Source organism: Accipiter gentilis, chromosome 18, assembly GCF_929443795.1.
Source record: "Accipiter gentilis chromosome 18, bAccGen1.1, whole genome shotgun sequence".
Lineage (NCBI taxonomy): Eukaryota > Metazoa > Chordata > Aves > Accipitriformes > Accipitridae > Astur > Astur gentilis.
Genome location: NC_064897.1, coordinates 27,349,122 through 27,374,678, shown reverse-complemented (window position 1 = coordinate 27,374,678; position 25,557 = coordinate 27,349,122). Strand labels below are relative to the sequence as shown.

The 25,557-nt window shown below is 46.1% G+C and overlaps 1 protein-coding gene across 4 annotated transcripts in view; it reads left to right on the top strand.

Moving 5' to 3' along the window:
* Positions 1-24,911, top strand: part of TMEM184B (transmembrane protein 184B) — a 31,122-nt gene extending 6,211 nt beyond the window's left edge. For 3 of the 4 annotated variants that reach the window (XM_049821720.1, XM_049821724.1, XM_049821722.1), the window contains exons 2-10: positions 7,583-7,843; positions 10,336-10,501; positions 13,992-14,082; positions 14,629-14,704; positions 17,602-17,693; positions 17,993-18,162; positions 19,370-19,564; positions 20,459-20,482; positions 21,549-24,911. In XM_049821720.1, the coding sequence (XP_049677677.1) occupies positions 7,643-7,843; positions 10,336-10,501; positions 13,992-14,082; positions 14,629-14,704; positions 17,602-17,693; positions 17,993-18,162; positions 19,370-19,564; positions 20,459-20,482; positions 21,549-21,790 (1,257 nt within the window). In that variant the 5' untranslated portion in view covers positions 7,583-7,642 and the 3' untranslated portion in view covers positions 21,791-24,911. The remainder of the gene's footprint in view (positions 1-7,582; positions 7,844-10,335; positions 10,502-13,991; positions 14,083-14,628; positions 14,705-17,601; positions 17,694-17,992; positions 18,163-19,369; positions 19,565-20,458; positions 20,483-21,548) is intronic. The other variant, XM_049821723.1, reaches the window with a different exon arrangement.
* The last annotated feature ends 646 nt before the right edge of the window (positions 24,912-25,557 follow it).

The following is a 25,557-nucleotide window of genomic DNA, read 5'->3' as shown; positions in this document are numbered from 1 at the left end:
GAGCGGTTGGAAGGTTGGAGAACATCCCCTCTCCTCCTCTCCCTCCCCCTTTCACTTTTTCCTCTCCCCTTCCAAAAAAGGCACTGGATGTTGGATGTTGACCTATCACAATGTGGGTCAGTCCACAAAAAAAAAAAAAAAGGGGGGGGGGGGGGAGGAGGATGGGGGGAGGAGGGCTGTGTGAGTACAGCGAGACAACAGAAATTAATAGAGCAGAAAAAAACTCTGGAAAGAAGAGTGCACGGCTCAGGGTAAAAGGGTTTTATTGTTGATTCTGAGTTTTTAAATGGGTGCATGGGGAGGGGAAGCTGCGCTCTCTTCAGATGACTGTGTGTGGATTAGCAAAATGGGTGGGGGCTGTGTGAGCTGGAAGTGGAGAAGACTTTTGTGGTATTCTCAGAGTTTAATTTCCTTAAGACGAGAAAAAAAAGTTGCACGGCCTTGTTGAAGGTTAAATTGTTTGTGTGTATGGTATGTTCTTATGTGTACGTAGGCATGTGATCATCTCTTGAATATGGCTTAGTGGGTGTGTACCTTGCCCTGTCGTTTGGTCCTCTTAAGTGCCTGACTCCTCTACCTTCTGCTTCTGAGGCTAATGGTCTTCCTGCTCCGCTCATGCTGACGCTACTGGTTTTATGTCCCAGTGACACTTTTCTCTTTTTTCACTGACTGTACGGACAGCTGTTGTGAAAATTGTGACTGGGCAAAATGTCTTCAGCATTCAGACTGCTTACTCCTCTGGAGAAATAACATTGTGAAGAACTACACTTGGATCTGAATTTGCTGTGCAGAGAGAGAAGTGCATTAAGCTGATATGAAGTGCAGTAACTGTAGATTCAAACACCGCGAGTTTTTGTAAATCTTGTTGAATGCCTGTCTTCTAGCTGAGCACAGTATTGCTCATGTGTGTTTGGAGTTATGTATACACGTGTGCCTGTGTATGAAGTGCGTGTTGTGAGGAGACTGTCACTGACTTCACGTTAAGAAAGCCCAGCTTGAATAGTAAATGTAAATGAGTTGCACTAGCAAAAATTGCATGCCAGGTCACATACTTAACTCACAGGTTGTTTTGGGAGTGCTGCTGGAGAGCTTAAAAATGCACTGTTGGGACCTTGTCAAGTCTCATAGCTAAGTAAACTAGATGCCACCCCAGAGAGCAAAAGCAATTTAAGAAGTAATACATTTAAAGCATTTGATTTTCTTTTATTGCTATAATTGATTTGAGCTGCACTAGTGACTGTCTTGCTGTATAGCGTTACGTTATTTTTGTGCTGAGACTCTACCTCATCCTTTTCCTACCTTTTGCCAGATCAGTTGGTGATGCTATGCCTTTGAGGGTTGAAAAGACCTTAAATCAATTATGAATATGCAATATATACCTAGCACAAGGGAAAGAGTTGATCCTGTGTGGCAATTCTAGGCATTCTTATAATTAAAATAGTCTAAAATAAATTTTGAACCATTTTGTGCTGTGTTTCTGTACTCCTTGTAAGTCTAGGGCACATTCTGAAAACCATGAAGCTCCTGCTTTCGCTACTGTAAAGCTCTTGCTTGTGTCCTAGTAGATGCAGAAAGTTCAGACTTAAAATCATCCACTGCATGACACTTCTGCATTGGTCTTTTGGGGTCCAGAATAAGGATAATTTAATGGAGAAACTCTTGGAGGAATAAGGATTTAAGAGGGGTGTGGAAAATGGTTTTGTGGTATCTTAAGAGAAAGAAAGTTCAGCATGGTGGATATTTAAAACTATCATAAGTGTGGAGTAGGTTTTAAGGAGGAACAATTTCTTGCCTTGTAGCTTTCCAGGAGAACCTTGCAGCCAGGTCATGCATGTTTTGTTGGATCATGTCTTGTACAGCAGGAGGCTTAGCTGTTAAGACTCTTTCATGGGATAGCTTTGTGTATCATTCATTGCTCTCTCAGCAGTTTAGAAATGAAATACTTTTAGCCTCAGAGGAGATGATCTATTTTAAAAACAGAGATTGTGTTTGCAGATGGCAGAGAACAGCTTCAGAGTCATGTTGTTAGGGGTTCTTTGCGTACTGGCACCAGGGCAAAGTGAGCATGCTTTTGCCAGCAGCACAACGGAGCAGGTCTTGCTCAGAGCAGGCAGCCTGCTCCTCCTTTACTAGTCTCTGTAATTGAATATGCATTCAGAAGTACCCCTAGGAACTGAAGAACCAAGCTTGAACGTTTCTTTCCTCCTCCTACACTGCTTTTGTTGCATCAGAAATGGGGTTTACGTCTTTATGTTTGTAGCTCCTCCTCAGTGGTGAAATTTTCCATTTTTGGCTTGCGTAAAGGCATGAAGTTTTTTATTTTCACTTGTGCCACATCCCTTCTGTTTACTGTTCTGAGTTTATTTTTGGTGGAAGAAGCTGCCATGTTAATGTTAGAGACAGAAGGCTGCCTGTTTCCAAAAGATACAGGAAGGGCAATCTGCTCCTGATTGAGAATTACTGTGCTGCTGTTTTTCTGTGGACGCAGGCCCTGGGGACATATCCGCACTAGCTTTACATCGGTGTGTCCCCATGCAGGTTGGAGCCCCTTCCCTATCAAGAATCTCGGTAACAGTGTTTTGCGTCTCTAGGTTTTTATCAGGATAGTTATCTTGATATAAACAGCACGTGCTTTGCCTTACTTTCTTTTCTCCTCCTTGCATTGAGAGCAGACCCTAAGACTCCTGAAGTGCTTTCAGAAGATCTATTAGGTAAGTTTCAGCTGGTACTAGCTTGGTGTTTAAGCTAATGCCCTAGCAGTACAAGGTCCTGTTTTGCTCTAATGTGCATAACTTGTAATGGCATCTGGGCAGGAACATGTAACAGCTCATTGGGGACGGGGTGTCATCTCTGCCTTCCCCGTTTGGGGTTGTCGGGTATAGACTTCATGCAGACCTAAGCACTGTCCAAATCTCATGCAGCCCACATACAGGAATCATACCAGCTGATCCAAGTTTCCTGTGGCCAACCTGAACTACACCTAAGCCTGTGTCCGAAAGCCCTGTGTGTTTACCCAGATATACTTATCTGTGTGCATGTTTCCATTTTCCAAAGTTTGGTGCTCTTCCTGGCTATCCGTTCTCCTGGTCCTGTTTGGCATGTGCTATATTGCAGGTTACCTCCGGGGGGAGCAAGGTAGTCAGCTGGAGATGGGGAAAGCTTCAAGAGTGAAATTTAGGAGTGTTGAAATGTTTTCCTTTGATATATTTAGGAGAACCCTCCAGAGAGGGAGAATAGGTGTGAAAGTAACTTTACTCTCCCTTGAAATGGAAGCAGTGAGGTGGAGGTGAAAGAGATGGGCAGAGAAAACAGCATATGGCAGAAGAGCAAGGAAGTCTTCAAAATTTATTATGCGTTAGATTGGTTTGGTTTGTATTGCATTGGTAATTCCGGTTTCTAAATGTCCCTAATTTGCCATATGGTAATGTCAAGTGCCTTCCTCATGGTTTGGTACCTCGCGGTGCTGGGAACTGTATGGGCAGAGAACAAAAAGATGGTTGTCCCAAGGAGCTTAAAATGAGCAAGAAACAACAGAGAAATACAGCCAGCTGGGAGGAGTACACAGAAAAGAGATCACAGCCAGTGGCCTAACCATTGTCAGATTGTTGCACAGCTGGAGTAGAAAAGTGGGAGAATGGAGAAAATGGAGTTGAATATGAAATAGCTTTGTACAGGCTGTCAGAAGGGACCTTCTTCCCTGGGTGAGAGAGGAAGCAGGAAGGTATGTGTTGTGGCACTGACGTGGGCTGTGGTGGAGGTAGGTGTCCAAGAAACGAGTATCAAAACACGTTCGCTGCCTCAGGTAAGAGGGAACCTGCTCACACCAGGGTGCTCGATCCATAGCTTGTCAAGGCAGTGTGTTTGCTGTGACGTGCCTCCAGGCACCATCTTTGCTGGAAGCCTGTTCTAATGATTTGCTGGGCTTCTGTCCCACTGCATGATGGGGAAGAGGCATCTCAGAAACAAGGCCTATTAAGAGAGTTGCCATAGCCTGCCCTCGTGATGCTCTTTTTAACAAGGCAAAAGAGGAGCTAGCAGTCTCTGAGCTGGTGGTAGTGAATGAGTCAAAATCCACTCACCTCGTTAAGGCTCTAATCATCTGTGCTATTATCTAGTTCTTAAATATATTACAGAATTGCTCTTACAGCTTCAACTTCTTGCATACAGTAGTCTTTCATCATAGCTTTGTGCACTGCTTATACCTGTCACTGTAGCAATGGTGTATGGGAGTTTAGGAGATTAGAAGGGATAATTTGGAAGACATATGTTAATTTTGCAGATTAGGGGAGTACAGTGTTCCTTCGTGTTTCACTAGCAAAGGGAATGAACTGCAAGCTGATGCTTACAACCACTAAAAAGTATCAACTGATTAAAAAATTGTCCTCAGGGGCAACCCTCAGGAAGAGGGGGGATACTCATGGGTGAGGTAGATTGGGGTTTGGGGTAGGAGAAGTAGAGCCCTGGTTAAGAAAGTTTGTATATTTTCTTCCAGAACACAGTGGTGGAAAGAGTTACTAGTTTCAATGACTGTGTCAATTAAAGGGGATTAGGCGAAGAATGATGCATAATCGTGTAATTAATGACAGTTGATGTATAATCACAAGGGGGCAGTGTTAAGGTTACATATACAACTTGAACTTGTAAGCGTCCTTGTTTCTGAATACATAACCCTTGTCACGTCAAAATGCTTGTTGATCACTTTTTGCTGTTTCAGCTTCTTTTAAAATGAGTGCAGAATAAAGCAGAGGAATTCCCTTTAAGATCTTCAGTTCTGCTGATGTTACCCGCACTGCATTTGGGTCTGTGCTGTTGGTGCGGTTTGATTAGCTGGAGTGTGGAGCTCCAGCTCCTGTCCCTCCTGCCACTGGTGGTCTGCAGTAGAGATCCTCTCTGCCATGAACTTTAGGAAGGGCTTAGCAGCTTCCTCTCTTGCATAGCTCCCAAAGTGCGCTGGGAAGTGCAGGATTGCAGCTGGCTGGACTATTTAGAGCTAAGTTAACCACAGGTGCATCTGCTCTGATTTCATTTTAGATGTGCCCTTTGTGAGCTTAGTGGAAGTACTGTCAGCACTGTGAGTGTTCAGTCGCTTCAGAAGTCACTTGGGTAGAAACCCGTTTCTTCTCAAAGCAATAAAAAACCTTGCTACCTTGTGACATCTCCATCCAGCCTTCATCTCTCCAAATTTTTAGATAGAGTATAGATAATGTAATGTGTGCACGCATGCTTTGAAACTCAAAACTTAACAGTTATATTTCCTGTAGTGATCAGGACTGGAAAGGAATTACCCTTCAGTACATGCAGTTATGGAAAGCTGTAACTCAGACCAGGGATATTTTGGAAAAAGAACGACTGGAAAGAATGAAGAAAAGCCAAGTTTGATTATTTTGTAAATTAAACTATTAACAGTTTTGCAGCTCCCTCTATAGCAAGATAGTATCTGCTTAAAAAAATCTGGATGTTTCCCAGCATTTGTATTTGTTCTCTTCCCCCTGTGGAAGAAAGCAGAAATGAGGTGGAATGTGGCATAAGTAACATCGGAGTGCCATGTACCACTGGTGCAAGTGTGTGGTTTGGAAAAGCATGTGCTGGAGGGGCTCTTTGCACACCTTAGTGTGCACATGGAAATTATTTGCTTCTGGCCCTCTGCTTTCATTGGGTGCCTGTTTCCTGATTTGTGCTGTGGCTTCAGGTGAAGCAAGGCTGGGGCAGTTCATCTGTGGATGTATGTTCTCTTTTGTGTGACCTGTCAGTAAATGACAGACATGTCTTTCCCTGTTGCAGCTGTAAACTGTGGTGATGGATAGTTGGTCTTTCTAAAGCCCTTTCCATCTGCTGATCTTAAAGGCCTGCATAAGAGCTACGTCTTGTACTTTTACAGAAAGGGTATCCCAAAACCTATTAGGAGGTTATCAGAAGGAGGCAATATTATGCTGTTCCCCTTGATAACAGTGTCTTTACTACAACTGCATCAGAAGCAGCATTTCTAGTGGATAGAACCAATGGCTGCCTGCTTGTGATCTTGGTTTAAGTGGATTATCTTCCTCCAATCCAGAGGTCACATTAGAGCCTGCTTACAACCAAATTGAAAATAATAGCTGTTTTAGATCTTAGACCTTCAAGAATTTGTTCCATTGAAAGAAAATAGCTTTTCATCCAGGAAATGACCAAGGGTCATTCTGCTTTGAAATCGTGCATATCCTTGTGTTCTGGGTGTGTTTTCATGGGTCAACTGGCTTTTAAAAGCCAATCAGGTTAAATTCATGTTATGTAGAAAACAATGCTAAGTTAGTAGAATTAATGACAGGCTGTCTAAGTGTACCATGCCATATGATGTTTGATAAAAGCATCACTTTCATGCTCTTCTTTCTAGCAAGGAGAGCTTTTGGCACATCCTTCCAGTGAAGGTGATTTGGGCTGAGTGTGGTTTTCAAAATGGCAGTAGGAGAGGTGGGGATTGTTTGCTGGAGGAATAGGGATGCTCTTCTTTCCCCCTTGCTGTGCAGTGACACTTTGTGGTGCATATTCTCTTGCCTGCTGCTTCTTATTCTGCTGCCTTCCAGATGAAACCGTAAGACTAAGACTCTGGCTTTTCAGGACATGGCAGAATAGCCAGTGCTTTTGTGGAAAGTAGAGCTGTTAACTTAAGTGTGCCCATTATCCTCCAGTATGGATGGTTGTCCTGGTTTTGGCTGGGATAGAGTCAATTTTCTAACTGGTAACTGGTATAGTGCTATGTTTTGGGTTCAGTATGAGAATAATGTTGATAACACACTGATTTTTTCAGTTGTTGCCAAGTAGTGTTTAGACCAAGTCAAGGATTCGTCAGCTTCTGATGCCCAGCCAGCGAGAAGGCTGGAGGGGCACAAGAAGTTGGGAGGGGACACAGCCAGGACAGCTGACCCAAACTGGCCAAAGGGGTATTCCATACCGTGTGACATCATGCCCAGTATATAAACTGGGGGGAGTGGGGCTGGGGGGAATCACTGCTTGGGAACTACCTGGGCATCAGGTTGTGAGCAATTGCGTTGTGCATCACTTGTTTTGTATATTACAATCCTTTTATTTTTATTACTGTCATTTTATTATTGTTATTATTATCATTATTAGTTTCTTCCTTTCTGTTCTATTAAACTGATCTTATCTCAGTCCATGAGTTTTACCTTTTTCTTTCTGATTCTCTCCCCCATCCCACCAGGTAGGGGGGAGTGAGTGAGCGACTGTGTGGTGCTTAGTTGCTGGCTGGGGTTAAACCATGACAATGATTTAGATACTTCCCTCTGATCTCAGGTGAATGCTGCATTCATCTTGTTTTTAAATATTTTTATCGCAGAAGGGTGGTGTCAATGGCTATGCCAGTGTTTCATGATCTCAGGGAGGCTGTGTTGTGAGTGGCAGAGAGGTTCCAGAGTACCACATGATTGTTGTATCACGAGGGGTGGCAGTGGCAGACTTACCGGGTCCTGTTCGTAAAGCATGTGAGCAGCCTGGTGAAAGGCATGTGAGAGATGCTAAGTACTGTTGCTGTTATGCTTCTGAGTCCTTCAGCTGGGTTCAATTGCTTTTTGGTTATCTTCCTTGACAGGTCTTGGCTCGTGGGCAGCTCTCTAGCAATCGCAACTGGAACCTCACACCAAAAGGCACCATGATAGTGATGAGTGACGTCACTGCAGCCCCCAAATTGGGGTCAACTGCCACCACTCCAGCTGTGGCTCCCAACTTCTCCTGGATGCCAGAGGATGGCAGCCCCACGGCTGTGGAGCAGCCAATATTTCTCATGACCACTGCTGCTCAGGCCATCTCAGGTTTCTTTGTATGGACAGCTTTGCTCATCACCTGCCATCAGGTAAAACCCTGTCAACTTGTACTTCTCATCCTTCTCTTTTCCCCACATGGAGGAACACATATGATGCCCTGGCATGTCTCTGCCAGATACAGCTGTGTGATGGGGATTTGCAGACTCCAAAGTGGTACCAGGACCTCTTCTTTGAGGTCTAATATATTATCTGTGCTGATCAAGGTGGCAACTTTTATTTGAAGGCCTTTTTCTGCCCAGGTTTAGACTGTTTCTGTAGTGTGAATGAAGAGGAAGCAAACTCTTTAAAGTTAGCAGGTGTAAAATATTTGGCTATCTCTTGAGTGTATGCAGAAAGGTGTGTTATCTCAAGATATCCTTTCCCAGGTCTTGTAGCTGAATCTAGCCATTTTATTATTGTGTCAGCTGTTAGTTAAATGATCCTGGTCATCTGTTGTTTGACATAACTTCCTTTGATCTCCTGTGCCAGTGGATTCCACAGGCTGAACTCCACTGCGGAAAGGAGTAGCAGGAAATGTTTTATTTCAATTTTTTTCCCCTCCCTTCTTTCTGGGGCAGATGTCCTGGGAGCCAGAACAAGTCAAGCCCTGCATCCTGTTCTGTACCTCTCTTTCATGCGGTTGTCATGTGAACTGAAAAACACAGTGGGGGAAATGCAAGCCCTGTTATTTATCAACCTGTGTTTTGTACCTGTTGGTCTGTGGATTCCAGAGTGATGACTAGGATCTAGAAAACTACAGCCTATTGATGGAGTACAGGGGCTAGTGAAGTTCAAAAATGGATTAGTCACTGATGAATAAGAGTAACACCTGCAGTTTCACCAGCTTGGGTAACAATTACAAGTGCCATGGATCCTCCTGCTTCAGAGCACAAATTGATTGCCTACTGAGGGTAGGAAGAAATCTTTCCTCTGCAGTATAGCATTGCACAGTTAGGCATTAATGCCTTTCTCCGAAGAAACCAATGGAGGTCAGTGCCAGAGAGACACTGTTGATTGAAATGCGCTGTTGTCTTGTTACAAGGCAGCAGTTTCTGTGCTCTTGTAGGCGCATGGATCGCGGGGCTCTTGTGACATCCCAAGGGCAAAGCTTAGAGTCATCTGAACTCTAGTGTCAGCTGTCCCTGTGCTGGGTGAGGTGTGTCACTGGGATTGTCACAAGGAAAAAATATCCCTAAGGCTTGTTAGTTTATTTTCAACCTGTTCTCCTCAGGAAATGAGGCTTTCGTGAGCTCCTTGTGGGACAGGGAAAGGAAACAAAAGTATTTTGAGCCCTTCAGTAATTTTGGCCAGATCTGGCCAAGAGGCAGGGAAAGATGAGCAACAGACAACTGGGAAGAGACAACCCCCTGTCCCTTATGAGGGAAAAGTGAGAGCATCAATGTGTGCATTATACCTTGGAGAATCCTCACAGCACCTACAAATGCAGGGTGAAGTTTCAGACAAATGCTTGCTCCTCTTCAGCCAGTAAAATCAGTCAGTCGTGAGGCATGTATGTAATAAACTAGCTATTATTGATCCCAGCAGTTGGGTCAGCAGCTTGATGAGGGTTGTCGTATGGAGGCCTTGCCTCTGGAGAATGTGCCCTCTGCTGACTCCGTGGCCAACAAGTGTACCTGCAACTCAGGCCGAAGCTCTGGACGTGTTATTAGGCCATCACAGAAGTAGTGCTCATCTTTAGGGTATGCTTGTGGTCAATACCTTTCCCAGGAGGTGGGTATTCTGTGAAAAAGCATTTTAGGTGTAGGATTTAATGATGGCTAACAAACTGAGCAGTGGGAGTGGGTAGGGTGGGGACCTTACAGTCCCCTCAGCCAGTGACTTAGGGGGATTGGCATGTGTGCAAGCAGTCAGACAAAACAAGCGGTGTGGCTGCGTGGTTCCTTTGAGCACAGTGCATGAGCTTTGATGCTCACTTGATGGACGACGCTTTGTGGCTGTGCTGTCACCGATGTGCAGAATGTCACTTTTTGAGCAGGCGGGCTGTGGCTCATCAGCTCTTGGCAGTGCTGTGAAGGGCTCTTTTAGGTTGTTTCAGGTGAAAGTCTTGAAAGCATCCAAAACTGCCAAGAGAGTGAGAGTGTTTACAATGAGCATGCGCTTAAGGGCATGCTCCTTCCCTCTTCAGAGAAAAGCAGCCTGCAGTGTTGTGAATTGTAGGTACTTAAAACAGGATAGCAGGAATATAGGAATGATAATTGGAAATAAAGGTATGAACAAAAGAATACGGTCAAGGCGGTGATAATAACAGTAAATTAATTCGCTGTAAGAAACTAGATTAGAAATGCCTCTGCTTTCTTTCCCTCCTCCTTCCACCTCTCTGCAAACTAAGGGATGCTATGTCAATGCCATGTGATAACTGCAATTTTTGTTGTTGTTATGTTCATCACCTTGAGGCTGCTGGAGGCAATCAAGAGGTGATTTACTGCGTTTGTTTTTCCTGGCCTGATTGACTCTCCAGTTCTACTTTCTCCTCTCTACTCCATTTACCACTGATCCCGGTCTCCCCTCTCTGTCCTCTCAGATCTACATGCATCTTCGCTGCTATAGCTGCCCAAATGAACAGCGCTACATTGTTCGGATCCTCTTCATTGTGCCCATTTACGCCTTTGACTCATGGCTCAGTCTCCTGTTCTTCACCAATGACCAGTACTATGTTTACTTTGGCACAGTGCGGGACTGCTATGAAGGTAAGGAGGGGTGAGATAAAAAATGGGGGAGGTGGGAAGCCTCTGCCCTGAGGGAACTTTTGCTTCTGCTTGGGAACATGGAGAAAGCATCGCTGTCACCTACTGAGACAAAGCTTTATGGTGTGCCTCACTGGATGACCATGGCTTGCTCAGTGACTGAAAAATCATAGACTCATAGGATGGTTTGGGTCGGGAAGGACCTTTAAAGATAGTCTAGTGCAACACCCCTGCCATGGGCTGCGACATCTTTCACTAGATCAGGTTGCTCAAAGCCCTGCCCAACCTGACTTCTCTCTCTGGCCTCTGAACATGACAAGATGTGTTGAGCCTTCCCTCCAACGTTCTGTAGAGACAAAGCTTATGATTTTCTTGGGTCCTTTGCTTCAGGAAGGTGCAAAGCCAAAAATCTGATTCTACCTGGGTGTTACAAAGCAAAGTATTAGTTAGCTCCTGGCTCTTCTAACATCACTTACTCAGCAGCCAGACACTTGCTTTGTCCTGTTTTCCTGGTGCAGTTTGTTAGCAACATATTATTCTGGTCCCATCCTGTGGCTGCTTGTGTGCTTGCACAGAGTAGCACAGCCACTATGTGCTGGGGTTGGTGAGGTGTAAAGTGCTTTGGAGTCCTGCAGGAGAGAGGGTACCATGTTCAAGATGAGTTACAGGTTGCTTTGGTTTTGGTTATCTGTTGCAGATAATACCACTATTGTACTGTGGTATTGTGTATTGTCTTGTATGTAAGGGAAACAGCTACTCCCCAGTAAATGCTCTCTAAACTTCCCTCCTGATCTCATCCAGAAAGAAGTCTCTACTCACCCAGCAGGAGAAACTGCACTCTAGCAGTGTATTTTTGAGAACAGTTTATTCCCATACCCTTGTTAAATCATAACTCATTGGTGCAGTTGTTCTGGTGAGATCTGCATTGCAGAGATGTGCCCCTGGCCATGTGAAGAAGTTAATCAGCTGAAGGGACCAGCACGCCCTCCTTCACATCCACGACAATGCTCTGAGATGCAGCAGCAGATGGCAAGCAAACGTGCACACGTGATTCAGAAGGCATCTTTCTCTGGGCCTGTTTTTTTTTCCTTCCCCGCCCTCTGTGCGTGTGTAGGTCTAGCAGGAAGCCTGCTGCTCTGTAAAACTCCTCTCCTAGCAACAGCCAGTATCCCTCTGCCTCGCTTGCTCGGGGAGTTTGCAAACATCCGAGCGTCTGCTCAGGAGGCAGCCCGTGCTCCCACCTCGGCACATTGGGCTGTGTGGAAGACTACAGGTGGAGGTGAAAGTACCTTCGGTCAGCAGGTTCTTTCCCTCGCTTTTTCTGGGGTTCGCTTCAAAACAGCCTTTTTGTTCTCTTCCTTCCTTTGCCATCTACCTCATCCTTTCTTTTTTGGGAAGGTTTTAGGTTGCAAAGTGGGGAGGAGCTCTGTTGGGGAATGGGGGGAGAAGACCCTACTAATAAATTTTGAAAGCTGTCTTTGGCCATTTATGGGCTGCATTTCATAGAGTGCATTAGGAGGAGCATATTTTAATGTTGCTCTTTCATGTGACTCTGCTTCTGTAAAAAACTGGGTGTCGGTAACACTGACACAAGTAGATTTTTTTTTTATGTTGATGTCATGAGCACCATCTGATGAATGTGGATCAGGAATGGAAGAAGAGTTCTTTTGCTGGTGTGGTGAGCTTTGATAGTTAGCACTCATTTCTTTTGGGGGCGGAGGGGCAGAGGGGCAGGTATTTCCCCCGCCCTTTTTTTTTTTTCCTTTTTTGTTTTGTTTTGTTTTCTTCCTCTGATGTCATCTCTTCCCTAGTGCTTGTGGAATGGGCAGCTGCTATTGTAATGACCACATCAGAGGGCAGGGGTCACTGGAGGACAATAGGAAAAGCTCAGCTTTTCCTCCTCTGGGTGCTGGGAGCTGTCAGCTAAGTTGCAGGAAAATTGCAGGCAAAAGGGGTTACCACAGTTATTTAAATAAGTTTTCCATGGTTGGTGTTTTAGCTCCTAATTAAGGCTTTCACAAAATCATTGCTGTGTGAACATACCTAACTTTGTTCAATAACAAGGATTACAGATGGAATAACAATATCCCAATTACATACATAGAAGCAGGTATACCACTGGCTTTTATGTGCTGTAGCATTCTTGCCAGCTAGGCATGTCTACAAGCCATAAATATAATGTTTTGAGACTAGGAGTGTTTTGGGGAGTGTTGAGTACATCCTTTCTAGGGCATAGTTTGGATGCTTGTAGAAGAATTTGAGCTGATGTCTGTCTCTGACTTTGGAAGTTCGTCCACGTGGGAAAATTGACCTCAGGTCTAATAATTGGCTGCTTGGTGAGGTCAGCTTCTCAGCACTGTACTTTAGTAGGCTTTTGTTCTTATTCCAAAGTTCCTCAAGACTTATGTTTCCATCCCAAGTTATTTTCTCTTTGTATTATGTCAACGCTGGGGGCCAAAACCAGGATTCGGGTGTTGGCATTCCAGGGAATGTCCAGGTACAAACAATCATAGAAAATAATGTTGAAAGAAGAGTCACCTGGTCTGTCGTTTAGCCCCAAGGCTGTATGTGGCAAACTTAGGAGTACAGTCCTTGCCCTAAAAATCTCACAACTGTATTGAGGGTCCAACAGTGATTATAACAAGTCAAGAGAGTGGCAGACAGGGCACGTACAGGCTTACTCCATGCACAATTAAGTGGATTTGGATCCCTTGAAAAGGAAACATGTCTGTAGTTATGATGAGAGCCCTCCCCACAGTGTCTTCACCTCAGTTTATATGTGTCAGCAAAACTGGGCCTTGAAGAGAATTGAAATGGGGCAGAGTATTAGCGGTCAGTCTGAGAAGGCTCTTCCTCATCTGTACCAGGTTGCTGGGGAAGGCAGAAAAGAGGTAGCCCAAGGAGAAGGCTATTCAGTATGCAAGAAATTTCAGCTTTCTGAGGAAATGAAGCACAGAGCCTGTTTTTCAAAAATCTCCACCAGATAGGAAAACAGAGTTTCACTGATTGGTAAAACCCCTCTGTTCCTCTCTCACTCTTATGTCTATAGTCTGGTTATCTTGGAGAGAGAAACTGTGTTCATCACCTAAAAGGTTAAATACAGGAGATAAGATATGGTTGATGGATCAGAGATAACTTTTCCAAATTATTTAGTACCAGTGTAATGTCCTGGAATAATGCACAGGAACCCTGTAAAGAATGGCATCATACAGATGCCAAGTAAAACAGAGACTGACCACAGTTTTAAATGGTCCTGTGACCCTTTTGGCATGAGTCATGGAACTGGCCTGGGACCTCGGCCAAACTCCCGTTCAGATAGTCTTGTGAGTGCTGAGGTAGGGTGATAAATGCAGTGAAAATAATCTGGAGTGCTTTGAAGGGAAAGATGCTGCATAAGCAGTCCCTGCTAATGTTTGGTCTGTTGCCTGTACTCTTAGTCCTTGCACCTGTTTTGAAGTTGGTTGTCATTTTACTCTGATTGATGTCTTTGCAGCCTTTGTAATATACAACTTTCTCAGCCTCTGTTATGAGTACTTGGGAGGCGAGAGCTCCATCATGTCTGAGATCAGAGGGAAACCAATTGAGTGAGTATTTATTGTGCTTCCAGCATGACACTCTCCTCCTTCTGTGCCTATCTACCATGCCTCTATCCCTGTCCCAAAAAACTGTGTCAGGTGGCAGATGTCTGCTGTGACTGGGCAGCATGGATGGTGATGATTTACCAGTACCCTGCTCTGAGACAGATCAGGCTGATCACATCCTCTTAGGCAAGCTGGACTGATTCACAGCTTTTCTGGACACCTGCCTACTCCTTTGTTTCTTTACTTATTCCCTTCTCCTCCTTTAAATCTTTTCTGTTTTCAGTTGGTTGTGTGTGCTTCCTCTAGGATCTGTGTTTCTCCCCATGCTACTTAGTAAAACCAAAAAAAAAGAAAAAGATTGGAGTGTGGGGTCAGGATGTTATTTTAAACATGTCTCTGAAAGAGGGTATGGCTGTAACTGTAACTGTGGTTGGAGAAAGCACCAGTCTTGCAACTTTGCTACAGAGAGGTAGACAAAGAGGATAGGAATCTTGCACTCTAGCCCAAATCTTGCTTCTGAACCCTGTCGCCTTGTGTTGGCTCTTTCAGGTCCAGCTGTGTATATGGGACTTGCTGCCTGTGGGGAAAGACCTATTCAATTGGATTCCTGAGGTTCTGCAAACAGGTATGGGCTGGAGGAACTGTGCCATCCTCCAGAACTGAATGAAGTGTGTGGGGGTGGCAATGGTGCCTTTTACTGCTGAACTTCTGAGATGAGCACTCCTTTGAGGGGGTTTATAATAGTGTTTTGAGAGGCCTGCAAACTGCTGAGAAGAGGGGGTGTTTCAGGGTTGTTTTGCTTGTTTGTTTGGAATGATCTTAACATTTTCTACTCAACCCTGCTTCAGGAAGGCCCTAGCAAAAGACCAAACTGATCTCCTGGATCTGATGTTAGCCCTGGGAAGAAATTCTGATTTCCTCTTCCCTTTCTGGATTGCAGAGCTCCCAACTTCAAGAAATTGAATGGCTGTGTTGTGTTGCAGACACCCCACAGTTGTGTAACAGCCTCCTGAATTCCCAGTGCTGCTGTTGTGGTCTGGAGTTGAGGAGGGGGTGGAGGTTAAGTGTGACACAGTGCTTTGTAGGAGGAACCGAGTATTGCTCACCAAGTCTGTCTGTCTGTGGTGAATTGGGTATGTCGAGGGGGAGGGAATGGGGGAGATCTGAACCTTGATACAGCCCTTGTCTGCTCATCCCAGGTCAGTCACCTCTGGCTGCCATGAAACAGCAGGTGAGCATCAAGACCTTGCTCGCTCTCTGAAATGAACACATGAGGTTTCTCTGGAGACAGCATGAAGCAGGTCTGGTTCTTTGAAAGGGCTCAGGTCATTGTAATTCCAGTTACTGGGTCTAGATAACTGCCCTGGCTTCTCTTCCACATCATGACCCATCTTCTGTGTTTTAGCAATATGCAGAAACATCAAAGGTACACTGCAGCCTCATAGGAATATCCAGTGTTAATCTCTGCAGCACAACTGGCCTTTTTCAAAGGACCACATCTTTTCTCTGTTGTGTTTGTCTCTGTCCCATATTCTGTCCTCACGGCTTCTTGTTTTCTTCCCTGATACTTTATTTTCTAACATGCTCCCAGTATGCTGCTTTGTCTGTTTCTCTTGGGCTTCATTTGTACACCCTTTGTTTGATCATTCTGGGTGGGGGGAGCAGTTCTGCTGCCTTCCACAAATCTTCAGCTCATTTGGTAACTCTGGCTTAAGCAGATATTTTGCTTTTCCTTTGCTTAGCAGCAATTCTGGCAGCAATTCTTCTAGTCAGGCCTGCCCTTTGCAAACTGCTAAGTCTGCTGAGGGAGGTGTCTTGCAAAGGGATGTTTAAATACTTCCGTCCTTCTTGGCTTGAGATTAAATGCTGCCTTCGTGAGAAATCTTTGACACCGACTCGCTTTCTGGTACTTTTAGACTTCTGGGATTGCCGAGTAAGACCTTTCAAGGCAAATTCCTGGGAAGGCTGCTGCAAAAGGGTGACAGAACACATCTCAATGCTGATCTGTGCGGTATCCACCATCATGATGATCAGGAAGAGGAATTTGCTGGAAGGAGCACCTTGCCCATTTTATCCCCATTCTCAGCACTCCAGCACTCCTGTTACCTCCCACCATCACATGCCTATTTTCTGCTCTTTCCATCCCCTTTCATCCTGAAAGAATCTGTGTTATAACCATTCCTTCTTTCCATCTTCACCCCCATGCCAAACTGTTCTCAGGCTGGTGCCTGCTGTGGGTCAGTCAGTCCACCTGCATTGCCTGTGACCCTCCAGCAGTCGGGTGGTGTGGTGGTTGCTGTGGTGTAAAATCTGGACAGCTTATTTTCTTAAAGATGTCTTGATCAAGATTCTTTGCCGGGTCTGTGTCTGGTGACCATCACAGATGGGTCACACACCATCCATGTGCTTCCTGTATGCTGTAGCATCTTCTAGGGAAGCAACTAAAAATAGGATGTGGTGGTTTGGATTGCAGGGAAATGGTTAAAACACCCCCCAGATTGGAAGGAGGGGAAGCTCAGAGGACAGAGTTGTTTACCAATTAGCTTGACCTTTTCCAGTTCACATATTTACAATGACTCACTAACTGGCATGTGCTGGGGTTTTTAATCTCCTTGAAGTCTTATGACCACTAACAAATTGCATTGTATCCAAAGCAATTATTCCTGTTTGGTTTTGCCTTCTTTCCATACACAGCCCTCACCACAAGCACACAGGTCAGCACCTGCCTGGGCTCTTCCAGCCTCTTTCAGGGAGACATGAGTGACATTTTTAGGGTCATAACCCTCCACTCTCTTAGGACCTTGAAGTTCAACATCTCCAGAAAGATGAAGAATGGGGTGGCTTTGACAGGAGTCATCCCAATAGGAGCAGTGATATATGCTGGCAGAATGGATAGAGCTGATCCCAAGTGCCACAGAGCCTTTAGGGAGGTTCAGTAAAGGTCGTGTGTGGCTCTTAACTTTGGTCTCACAACACACATTGTTGTGTATATAAAATGCCTTAATATGGTGGCAGTTGTCAAAGTTCCTCCTCAGAGAGCTGGGTTCCCCTCCTATACAGGCGACCTTCTTGCCTAGCTTTATGGCAACTGTGGATTGGAGTTTGCTTCCCTTCCCCAGTATTGCTTTGTTAAACTTGCCGTGGCCGTATCATAGCACAGTGTGGGATTTTTTGGTTTTCATGCTGTTACCTTGCATAAATGTGCTGCAGTACAGCCTATGAAAAACAGCTCTGGAAGAGAGCAGCTTAGCAGCTTCTAGGAGCAACCTACAGAGAGGTTTTTCTTTCCATTCTGGACAAGTCGATAGCACACATACTTCTTCTGAATCTCCTTTATCTCCTTTTGGGTGCTGCAGTCCTCAAGCATGATCAGTTAACAAGTGGCAGGGTCAGACTCCTTGTTGATGCTGGATTGTGTTGCCTTGCTGAGTTGTCCCAGTGGACACTCCGTCATGGTTCTGGTTTGGGAACTTGGCCTCTTGCACGTCCTGCCTTCTCATTCCTCCTCTCTCATTCCTATAGGCTACCCTGCAGTTCTGTGTGGTGAAGCCCCTCATGGCGATCAGCACAGTCATCCTTCAGGCCTTCGGCAAGTACCAGGATGGTGACTTTGAGTAAGTTTGTTTGTCTAGCATGCGAGCCTTGGCTGGCCCTTCTCTGCCCAGCTGTGCTTATTGTCAGTGTGTGTGCTGGCCCATGGGCAAAGGCAGGGGGACAACAGGGGCTGAATATGCACATCAGAAAAGAGGGCAGGGATAAGCCTGTTGGTTTCAGTTTTTTTCTATCTTGGTTTTTGGGAGGGAATGGGACAGGGAGGCAGGAAGGAAACAGAGTCTTAGGACTCCCCAGTGACAGCAGCAAGGGGAAAAGATCATGCTGAAATTTCAAGCATTCATATACCTTCTCTTTCCAGTGTAACCAGCGGCTACCTCTATGTGACGATCATCTACAACATCTCTGTCAGCCTGGCACTGTATGCCCTCTTCCTTTTCTACTTTGCCACACGTGAGCTGCTCAGTCCCTATAGCCCAGTCCTCAAGTTCTTCATGGTGAAGTCTGTCATCTTCCTGTCCTTCTGGCAAGGTGAGCTGCTTTTCCTGTCGCTTGGTAGGCACAAAGGGCTCTCTGCAGGGACTCAGATACTAGAGTTGATAGAGTAGATGCTGATTAATAGCCAGAATGTCTTTCTGTATTATTATTATATTTGTTTTTTAGTCTTCCAGTGCTTTTCTCTGGGAAACCTGTTTTTCTCATTTTCATCTTTGTTTCTATGCTCCTGAATCCTCACTATCCCTGGGCATACGCACAAGCATATCTGCGTAGCAAAATGAGCTGTTTGGATGAAGAGTCCTTTGCATTGCTGGAACAATCGCAAAGCACAAGCTGCCAACATTTTTATCTGCATGCTGCCATTTTATTGATTAAAGTGGCACATCTAAAAATTTTCAGTACTTTTTTTTTAGTGCTCTATAAATAAAATTTTAATGGTATGTCTGTGATTCATGTGAAGCAGCAAGCTGGCTGAATGCAGTCTGTGCTGCCACAGAACCACCACCGAGCGGAAGGACATTCAGAATACATACCCATGATGCAGAGGCACATTCAGAAAGCTGAAATTCCACCTAAGCTTAGTGCTTCTTACTAATTGGCTCTAAGCATTTCCCTATTCAATGCCCTACTTAAGTTTACCAAGTTGTACTTCAAAGACTAATTGAGTAGGAACTTAGGTGGAATTTAGGCTGTTGGAGTATGGCCCATCCTCCCTGTCTACAGACAAACTAATAAGCTGTCTATTTGAGCCATCTGGTCACACACTCTCTGCCGTCTCTAGAATTCTTCAGCCACCTGACTCTGGACAGGGAGAAATATCTATCTTGCAATGGTGTGTCAAGACCACTTAATGCTTAAATGAAAAGCTCTGTTACCTTAATTTTTGCTCTAGTTAGTGGAAGTGCTGAGATGACAGAAGTGCACACAGAAATACCTGACTGCTTCTTACCCTTCTGGACTTGATTAAGTCCTGCAGCAGCTAGTTCCACAGATTATGCATCAGCTGAGAATAGAAGAGGGTCAGTGTTTGAACATTCTTTGCTTAAACATGTTTGCCTCATTCCTCCTTTCTCTGTTGTACAGGTGAGCATAGGTGGGAGTATCTACCCCTAGTTTTGTAGCTCCTGCATTAAATGGGTTTGCATCTAGGACATACAGCACAGACAGTTATTTCCATTCCTTGCAGTCAGTATCTGATCATGTTTTCTGCACATTTACATGAGCTTGTTGCTTTGTTTAGGGATGCTGTTGGCCATCTTGGAAAAGTGTGGTGCCATCCCCAAAATCCACTCTGCCAATGTGTCTGTGGGTGAAGGCACTGTAGCTGCTGGATATCAGGACTTCATCATTTGCGTGGAGATGTTCTTTGCAGCCATCGCCCTACGCCATGCCTTCACATACAAGGTGTATGTGGACAAGAGACTTGATGCCCAAGGTAGGAAATATGCCAGCACAAATGGCATGTCTCTTTGGTAGCGAGACTGGGTGGAGACTGGTCCCTCTAGCAACCAACACACTGATATGACTCCCAACCTGAGTGCTTGGAAAAACATCACATCCCCTCCTCCGTGGTGTCTGAACAGATTAATTGTGCAACAGCTCTGCAGGGCAGAAACCTTGCCTAAATTGCGTTGTTCCCTTTTCAGTTCCCCAGTATGCCACCCACGAGAGCTTGTTGCAGACCTGAGGGCTGCAAGAAGTTGCATCCTTTTGGTAGAGTGGGTTTGTCCTTCTTCCTGTCTCCCCAAAGGGGAACTCCGTTGCTCCAGATTGTGCAACAGACTGAAGGCAGGAGGGACAGGGCCTGAAACAGGCTCTGTTTTGAATCTGGCTCAGGAAGATGAGGCTGTGCTTTGGCAATACATTTGGCTTGAAGGAGGAGGATCTTCCTGTAATGACTTTGTGAGGGCTGGGCTGCTAGAAATCTTATTCTGGGGAAGAGGGAGGTGGATGTTATCCCTGGGAAAAAGGGGTTCTCATGCACAGTCTATGCAAGTACATTCAGTGTTCTCCAAATAAAGGGGTTCCTTCCTGCTGGGGGAAGTCTGTGCTGAGGTGTGGGAAGACAGCAGCCCTTGGGTAGTATTCATGTAGATGATCCCTCCATCCCAGCGAGCCCCAGAGGTTCTGGAAGGACAGTGGCTGGAGCTCGGGGAGATGAGATCTGTGAATGATGAAAGGGTAAACTGCTGGCCAGTACAGTGGGGGATGTTTTGGTGGTGGGTCTTGTTCAGTTCTTGTCACTTCCTCTCTCTCTCTCTCCCCCCTTTCTCTGTCTCTCCTCTCCTTTTTATCTCTCCCTTGCTTTGGCCACTGGTCCCTGATGCAGCTGTTCCATCATATGGGCCATACGGTAGGTACAGCATGCTCTGTATGTTTGTCTCTGTTGGTTTTTAATTGGGATGCTGTCCTGTCCTGATACCCAGCCTGCCTACTGCCTGCTCTATTCCTTGTTCCCTCATCCTTATAGGTCTGTAACTCGACTGCCTCACACAGCTGCTTTAGGGTTGTCTGGATCATAAGTTGTAAAACAGCCCTGTGGGCAGTGGCATAACATCTAGCTTTAGAGCATTTCCATCAGAACTGTGCAAATCTCTCTCCAAAGAGTTGTACAGGCTCTCAAAGGAGCCGGTTTGCTCTCTCACCCCAGCCTCCCTTCACTTTCATAATTGCCACAGATGATCAGCATGCTTTGGTCATTTGGGGAGCTCATCCCCAGGACTGAGCAGAGCCAGAAGCTCCATGCTGGAAACGGGACCTAGAAGCCATGAGAAATGGCGGCTCCTAGAAGGACACATAGCCTTTCTCTGTGTTCAGCACTTGGGTGGGACAATCTCTAACTGTTGCTTCCTTCACGGTATCACTGTGACACCCTCCACCCGTGGGGTGCTTCTGCCTCTAGTACTGCCTGCTCCCCTCCTTTCCCTCCTTTGCACTGCTTTCCACTTTTATGATCTCTTTCCTGTGGGCACTTTGATACTGCCTATCAGTCTAATTTCCAGTGAGTGGGAATGGCAAGTGCCATTTCTCCTATATTTTTAGAATTTCCTTAGTTTTTGTCTTCTGAAACCCTTTACAGGAGCTCCTCCCTACCTGACTGTCTTCGTTGCACACCCAAGCCAGCACAGGTAGTGTGTAGTGGAGGTTGTCGCTGTGGGTATGTCCGATTCTCATGGCATGTCCCCCATTTGGTGCTGAGGTGGATTCACTTGGCTAGCAGTGGCTGGATTTAGGAGCACTACTGGTAAATTTGACACCATTTATGTGGCATTTCCTCAGCAGCTGCTTAAGGAAGTCTGTAAAGTAACTTTTGCGGGATCTAGGAGTGCATGTTCCCTGTTCTCCTTACCTTCATGTTAAGGGGTGTGGGGGAAGGCAGCAGTATTCTTCACTTGTCCCTCCCTGTCTTACCTTAACAGGTCGCTGTGCTCCCATGAAGAGCATCTCCAGCAGCCTCAAGGAGACCATGAACCCCCATGACATTGTCCAAGATGCGATCCACAACTTCTCCCCAGCCTACCAGCAGTACACCCAGCAGTCAACGCTGGAGCACGGTCCACCCTGGCGCAACGGCAGTCACGTTATCTCACGCTCCCACAGCTGCTCGGGTGGCCGCGACAATGAGAAGACCCTCTTGCTGAGCTCTGATGATGAATTCTAGGAGGGGAAACTGCCAGCACAGGCTGTCGTTTTCCTTCGTTTGTTGTTTTTTATTTTTTTTAATTTATTGAAGCAGAAACATGCAAGTCATATCACTTCCTAGAGAGTGCAGGTTGCAGAAGTGGGCACTTCCCATTAGCTTTTGTGGTACGGACATGATGAGCAGTGTGAAGGTGGGGGAATGGCCAGGACTCCATTCTTGATCCCATTCCTTACAGCAGCAATCAACTGGAATTAATTGAAGCAAAGCTCCAGGGTTTGGGGCTCTGGCCTCCCACACCTGCCCAGCTTGGTGTGGAGCGTGACTGGTCAGGGCCTGGAGTTGTGGCCAAAAATGTTGGGTTTTGTCTTTTTTTTTTTTTCTCCAACCGGACAATGTGACTGCTTTGTATTCCTCTTCCTGAACGTTTGATGTAGGCAGTTTTCTCCCCCAGCTCCCTGGTACTAACATCTCTGTGATCTTTGGGAAATGGGATTAGGATGCAGTGATAAGCATTCCTGACGACCAGACCAGAGACTGGTCTCTCTATAGCCATTGCTTTGAATGCTCAGTAAGGAGCATCTGCTGCCACCCTCCTAAGCACCTGGTTGTGCAGTCCTGTATTTGAGTGAGTGAGGGGGAAAAGGACAGGACTTTCTTCCTGTTCCTCCACTCCCTGCATCCCCCCTGCTCCCCATCAAAGCTGATGCTTGCTGAAGCTCAGCAGGGATGGAATTACTGTCTCACAAGGGCAGGGTTTTCTAATCACCAGGTGTCCAAGCCTCACATCTCCCCTGCGTTCCTGTGGCAAGAAGCCTCCCTGGAGCGTCTGTCTTGTGCTAACAAGACTGAGGACTGGCTGTGATAGATGGTGGAAGTCTGTAGCGCTCTGGCCCTTTCATCCCTCTTTGGGAAAGGAAGATATGTAAACACTAAAACGTTTTTTCTTCTTGTTTCCTGTCACCCACTGATAGAGCTGCCCGTCTTAAAGGCGTGGATTGCACGAGGTAGCTGCCAGAACAGGTCCTGGTCTCTCGCAGGTAGCTCTCCTCATGCTTGTCATCACTGACTTCCTCTGCGAGCTGCACAAGTTTTTCCCTTAGGCTGGAATATTCAGGAAGGCATGTTGCACACTCCTTTGCTTTTTTATGTCCGTAGCTGTTCTGGGCTAAACTGGAGCAGAGTTGAAACCTGACATGACCTGGCTGGTTAAAATTGTCCCTCTTAGTTTCCCAGGCAGCAGTTGCTGCTGCTGCACATTTCACAGGCTATGCAGCAACTGCAGTGCTATCAAGGGTGGAGCCAGCATCCATGGGAGTGGGAAAAGAAGCTTCCCCATGCTTTTGTTGGGTTTTTGGATTGCCCCCTAGGTATTTAGTGGAACCAAAATAAAAATGATCCCTCTGTAGATCTATCCAGGGACCAGGAAAAGCTTCTTGCTTGCTTAAAACAGTCTAGGGGAGGAGCGGGGAGCACGCTCAAGTGCCACGGATCAGATGCCCCTACCCCCAAGCAGGAAGCAAAATGGAGAGGTTGGAGCAATCTGCTCTGTTCTTGGCTGTAGTTTCTCTGTTCCTCTCCCGCTTGATGCCTACCCTGCCATCAGCAGACCTGAGTGTTTCCAGATTGCTCTCCTTGCTCTGCTAGGAGAACTGGGGTCTGGTTTACTGCCTGGAGTTTACCTTTCCTCGTGTATCCTAATCTACGTGCTTGCTCATTCACTTTCTCGGAAGCAACTGGGAGCAAAGAGCACCTCGTTTCCTCAGCACCCCTGCCAGAAGCCTGTGGTCATGAGCTGGAGGAAAAGGGCTTGAAGAGAGGCAGGTTTGCTCTGTGCTGTGAGGATAAGATAGGGGAAGGCTTAAGGACAGCATCTCCTTCTGTACTCGCGTGTCTGGGTGGATGGTGAAGGAGGTGGGAGCAACAGTGCTGACTCTTGAGGGAGCTGGAGGGTCAGCGGATCCAGCAGCTTCTTTGCTGCTGGATTTCCCCATTTGCACACATCCTGTGATGCCATGCAGTTAGTTACTGCTTTTCCTAAATCTGTCGCTGCTTAAATGAACATGCACACACTATCTGCCAGGCTTTGTGTGGGCTTGGTGTAAAACTCCTTTTTCTCATGCCATAAGCCACCTGGAAAGCAGGGCTTAAGTCTGAATGGGCTTTCCTTCCATCTTCCATGGCTTTGATGAATAGTCCTTTAGTGTGAGGTATTTGTGTTAAACTTCCCCTCTCTCTTAGGAAAGCGGGGCATGGGATGTGATCCCTTCCTCCCCTTTCCTTGCGTTTGCAGGCCTTGATGATGTCCTGGTGTCACCTAATTGGAAATCTTCATGGCGTTGGGTGGCCGAGACCTGAAATCTCTGGGATTGCCCTGTTGAGCTTGAAAGTGATCTAGGCTTGGGGAAGCGTTTTCTTAAAATTATTTTGAGATGTATGCTGCATATATATGCTGTGCAGAGGATCTGGATATTCTCAAAGCTTCCTGTATGTAGTGGTTTCAAGTATAACCCTTTTGCACTAGCTGCCTTTGGAGAAGCCTGGTGAAGAACTAGTGCCCAAACAACAGCCAGCTGCCATGCATTATAATTTTATATACGTATATATTTTTTAACACCACGCAAAATCATCTTTGAGCTTCCTGCTGTCCCTCACGACAGGCAAGTGCCAGAGCAAGGACTGGCTCTGAAGCCGCTCTGGCTTGGAGAAACAAATATCTTACAAGACCCAGAGCTTGAGACCAAGGAGGCCAAGGCATCTGTGGTCTTGCAGGTCTGCTTGCGGTAGCCCAGGGCCCCAACAAATGTGTTGGTTCCAGGAGTAGGCCCTTGGAGCTGCTCTTCCTCACCTGCTTCCCCTCTCCTTCCTTCCTTCCTTCCTTTTTGTTTACCATGTAACATACCCATGGGATTTGTTTATTATTTTTCCATATAGAGTAGTTCTTTGTATATAAATGACTGAAAAAAAAAAAATGTATGATAAATAAGACAGAGTCACCTAGTTTTGTACCTATCGTGTTTAACTGATGTGAGCTCAGCGACAAGCCGCTCTCTCTATTTTGGTCTTTGTGACGTTATACTCTGCAGAAATGAGCAAATATGATGACAAATAAAAATATAGAGATAATATAGATTGTACTTAACCTGCCTCTGCGTGGTGCTGTCTGGGTGACTTCTCTGAACTGATCTTGAGTTTTTGGTCATTGCAGGGCCTGAGGCTCAGTGGGTCAGTATGTCTTGTCCTCCTAGTCCTCTTCTCGGGAGGAAAGCTTCATGCTGTCTGTGTAATGTGGGAGCTGCTGGAGAAGCAGCACTACAGCAGCCTGGGGCTGGGACATCACTGATGGCCCAAGGCAGGAGTGAAACCCATTTGTCAAAAACCTAGACTAGAGATAAGTCCTGATCTTGGGTGCTCAGTGTGAAACACCTGTGGGAGAAAGGGGACTGCTTTCTCTGACATGGGCCCCAGCAAATAGCAGCTCTCGGCTTTTCTTCCCTGAGCGGCGGAGAGGCTGGGGCAGTTTGCAAAGGCGGAAGGAATGTGAATGTAAAACCCAGAAGCACCATGCGAGTCCTGCAAGCTGCCGGGAGGCTGGGACCTGGCTCGCCTGGGCGTCAGGGGAACATGCTCATCGCTTCCACCTTGGCTCCAAGGAAGGGTGGCTTTTCTCCATGGAGAAGGAGGTCAAGCTTCACCTCCAGGTAAGGCGCCTGCCACGCTTCCTTCCCCTTCCCCTGCCACCCACGGATGCAAGCTGCCTGCCATCCTCCTCACTGTTCCTGAGTCAG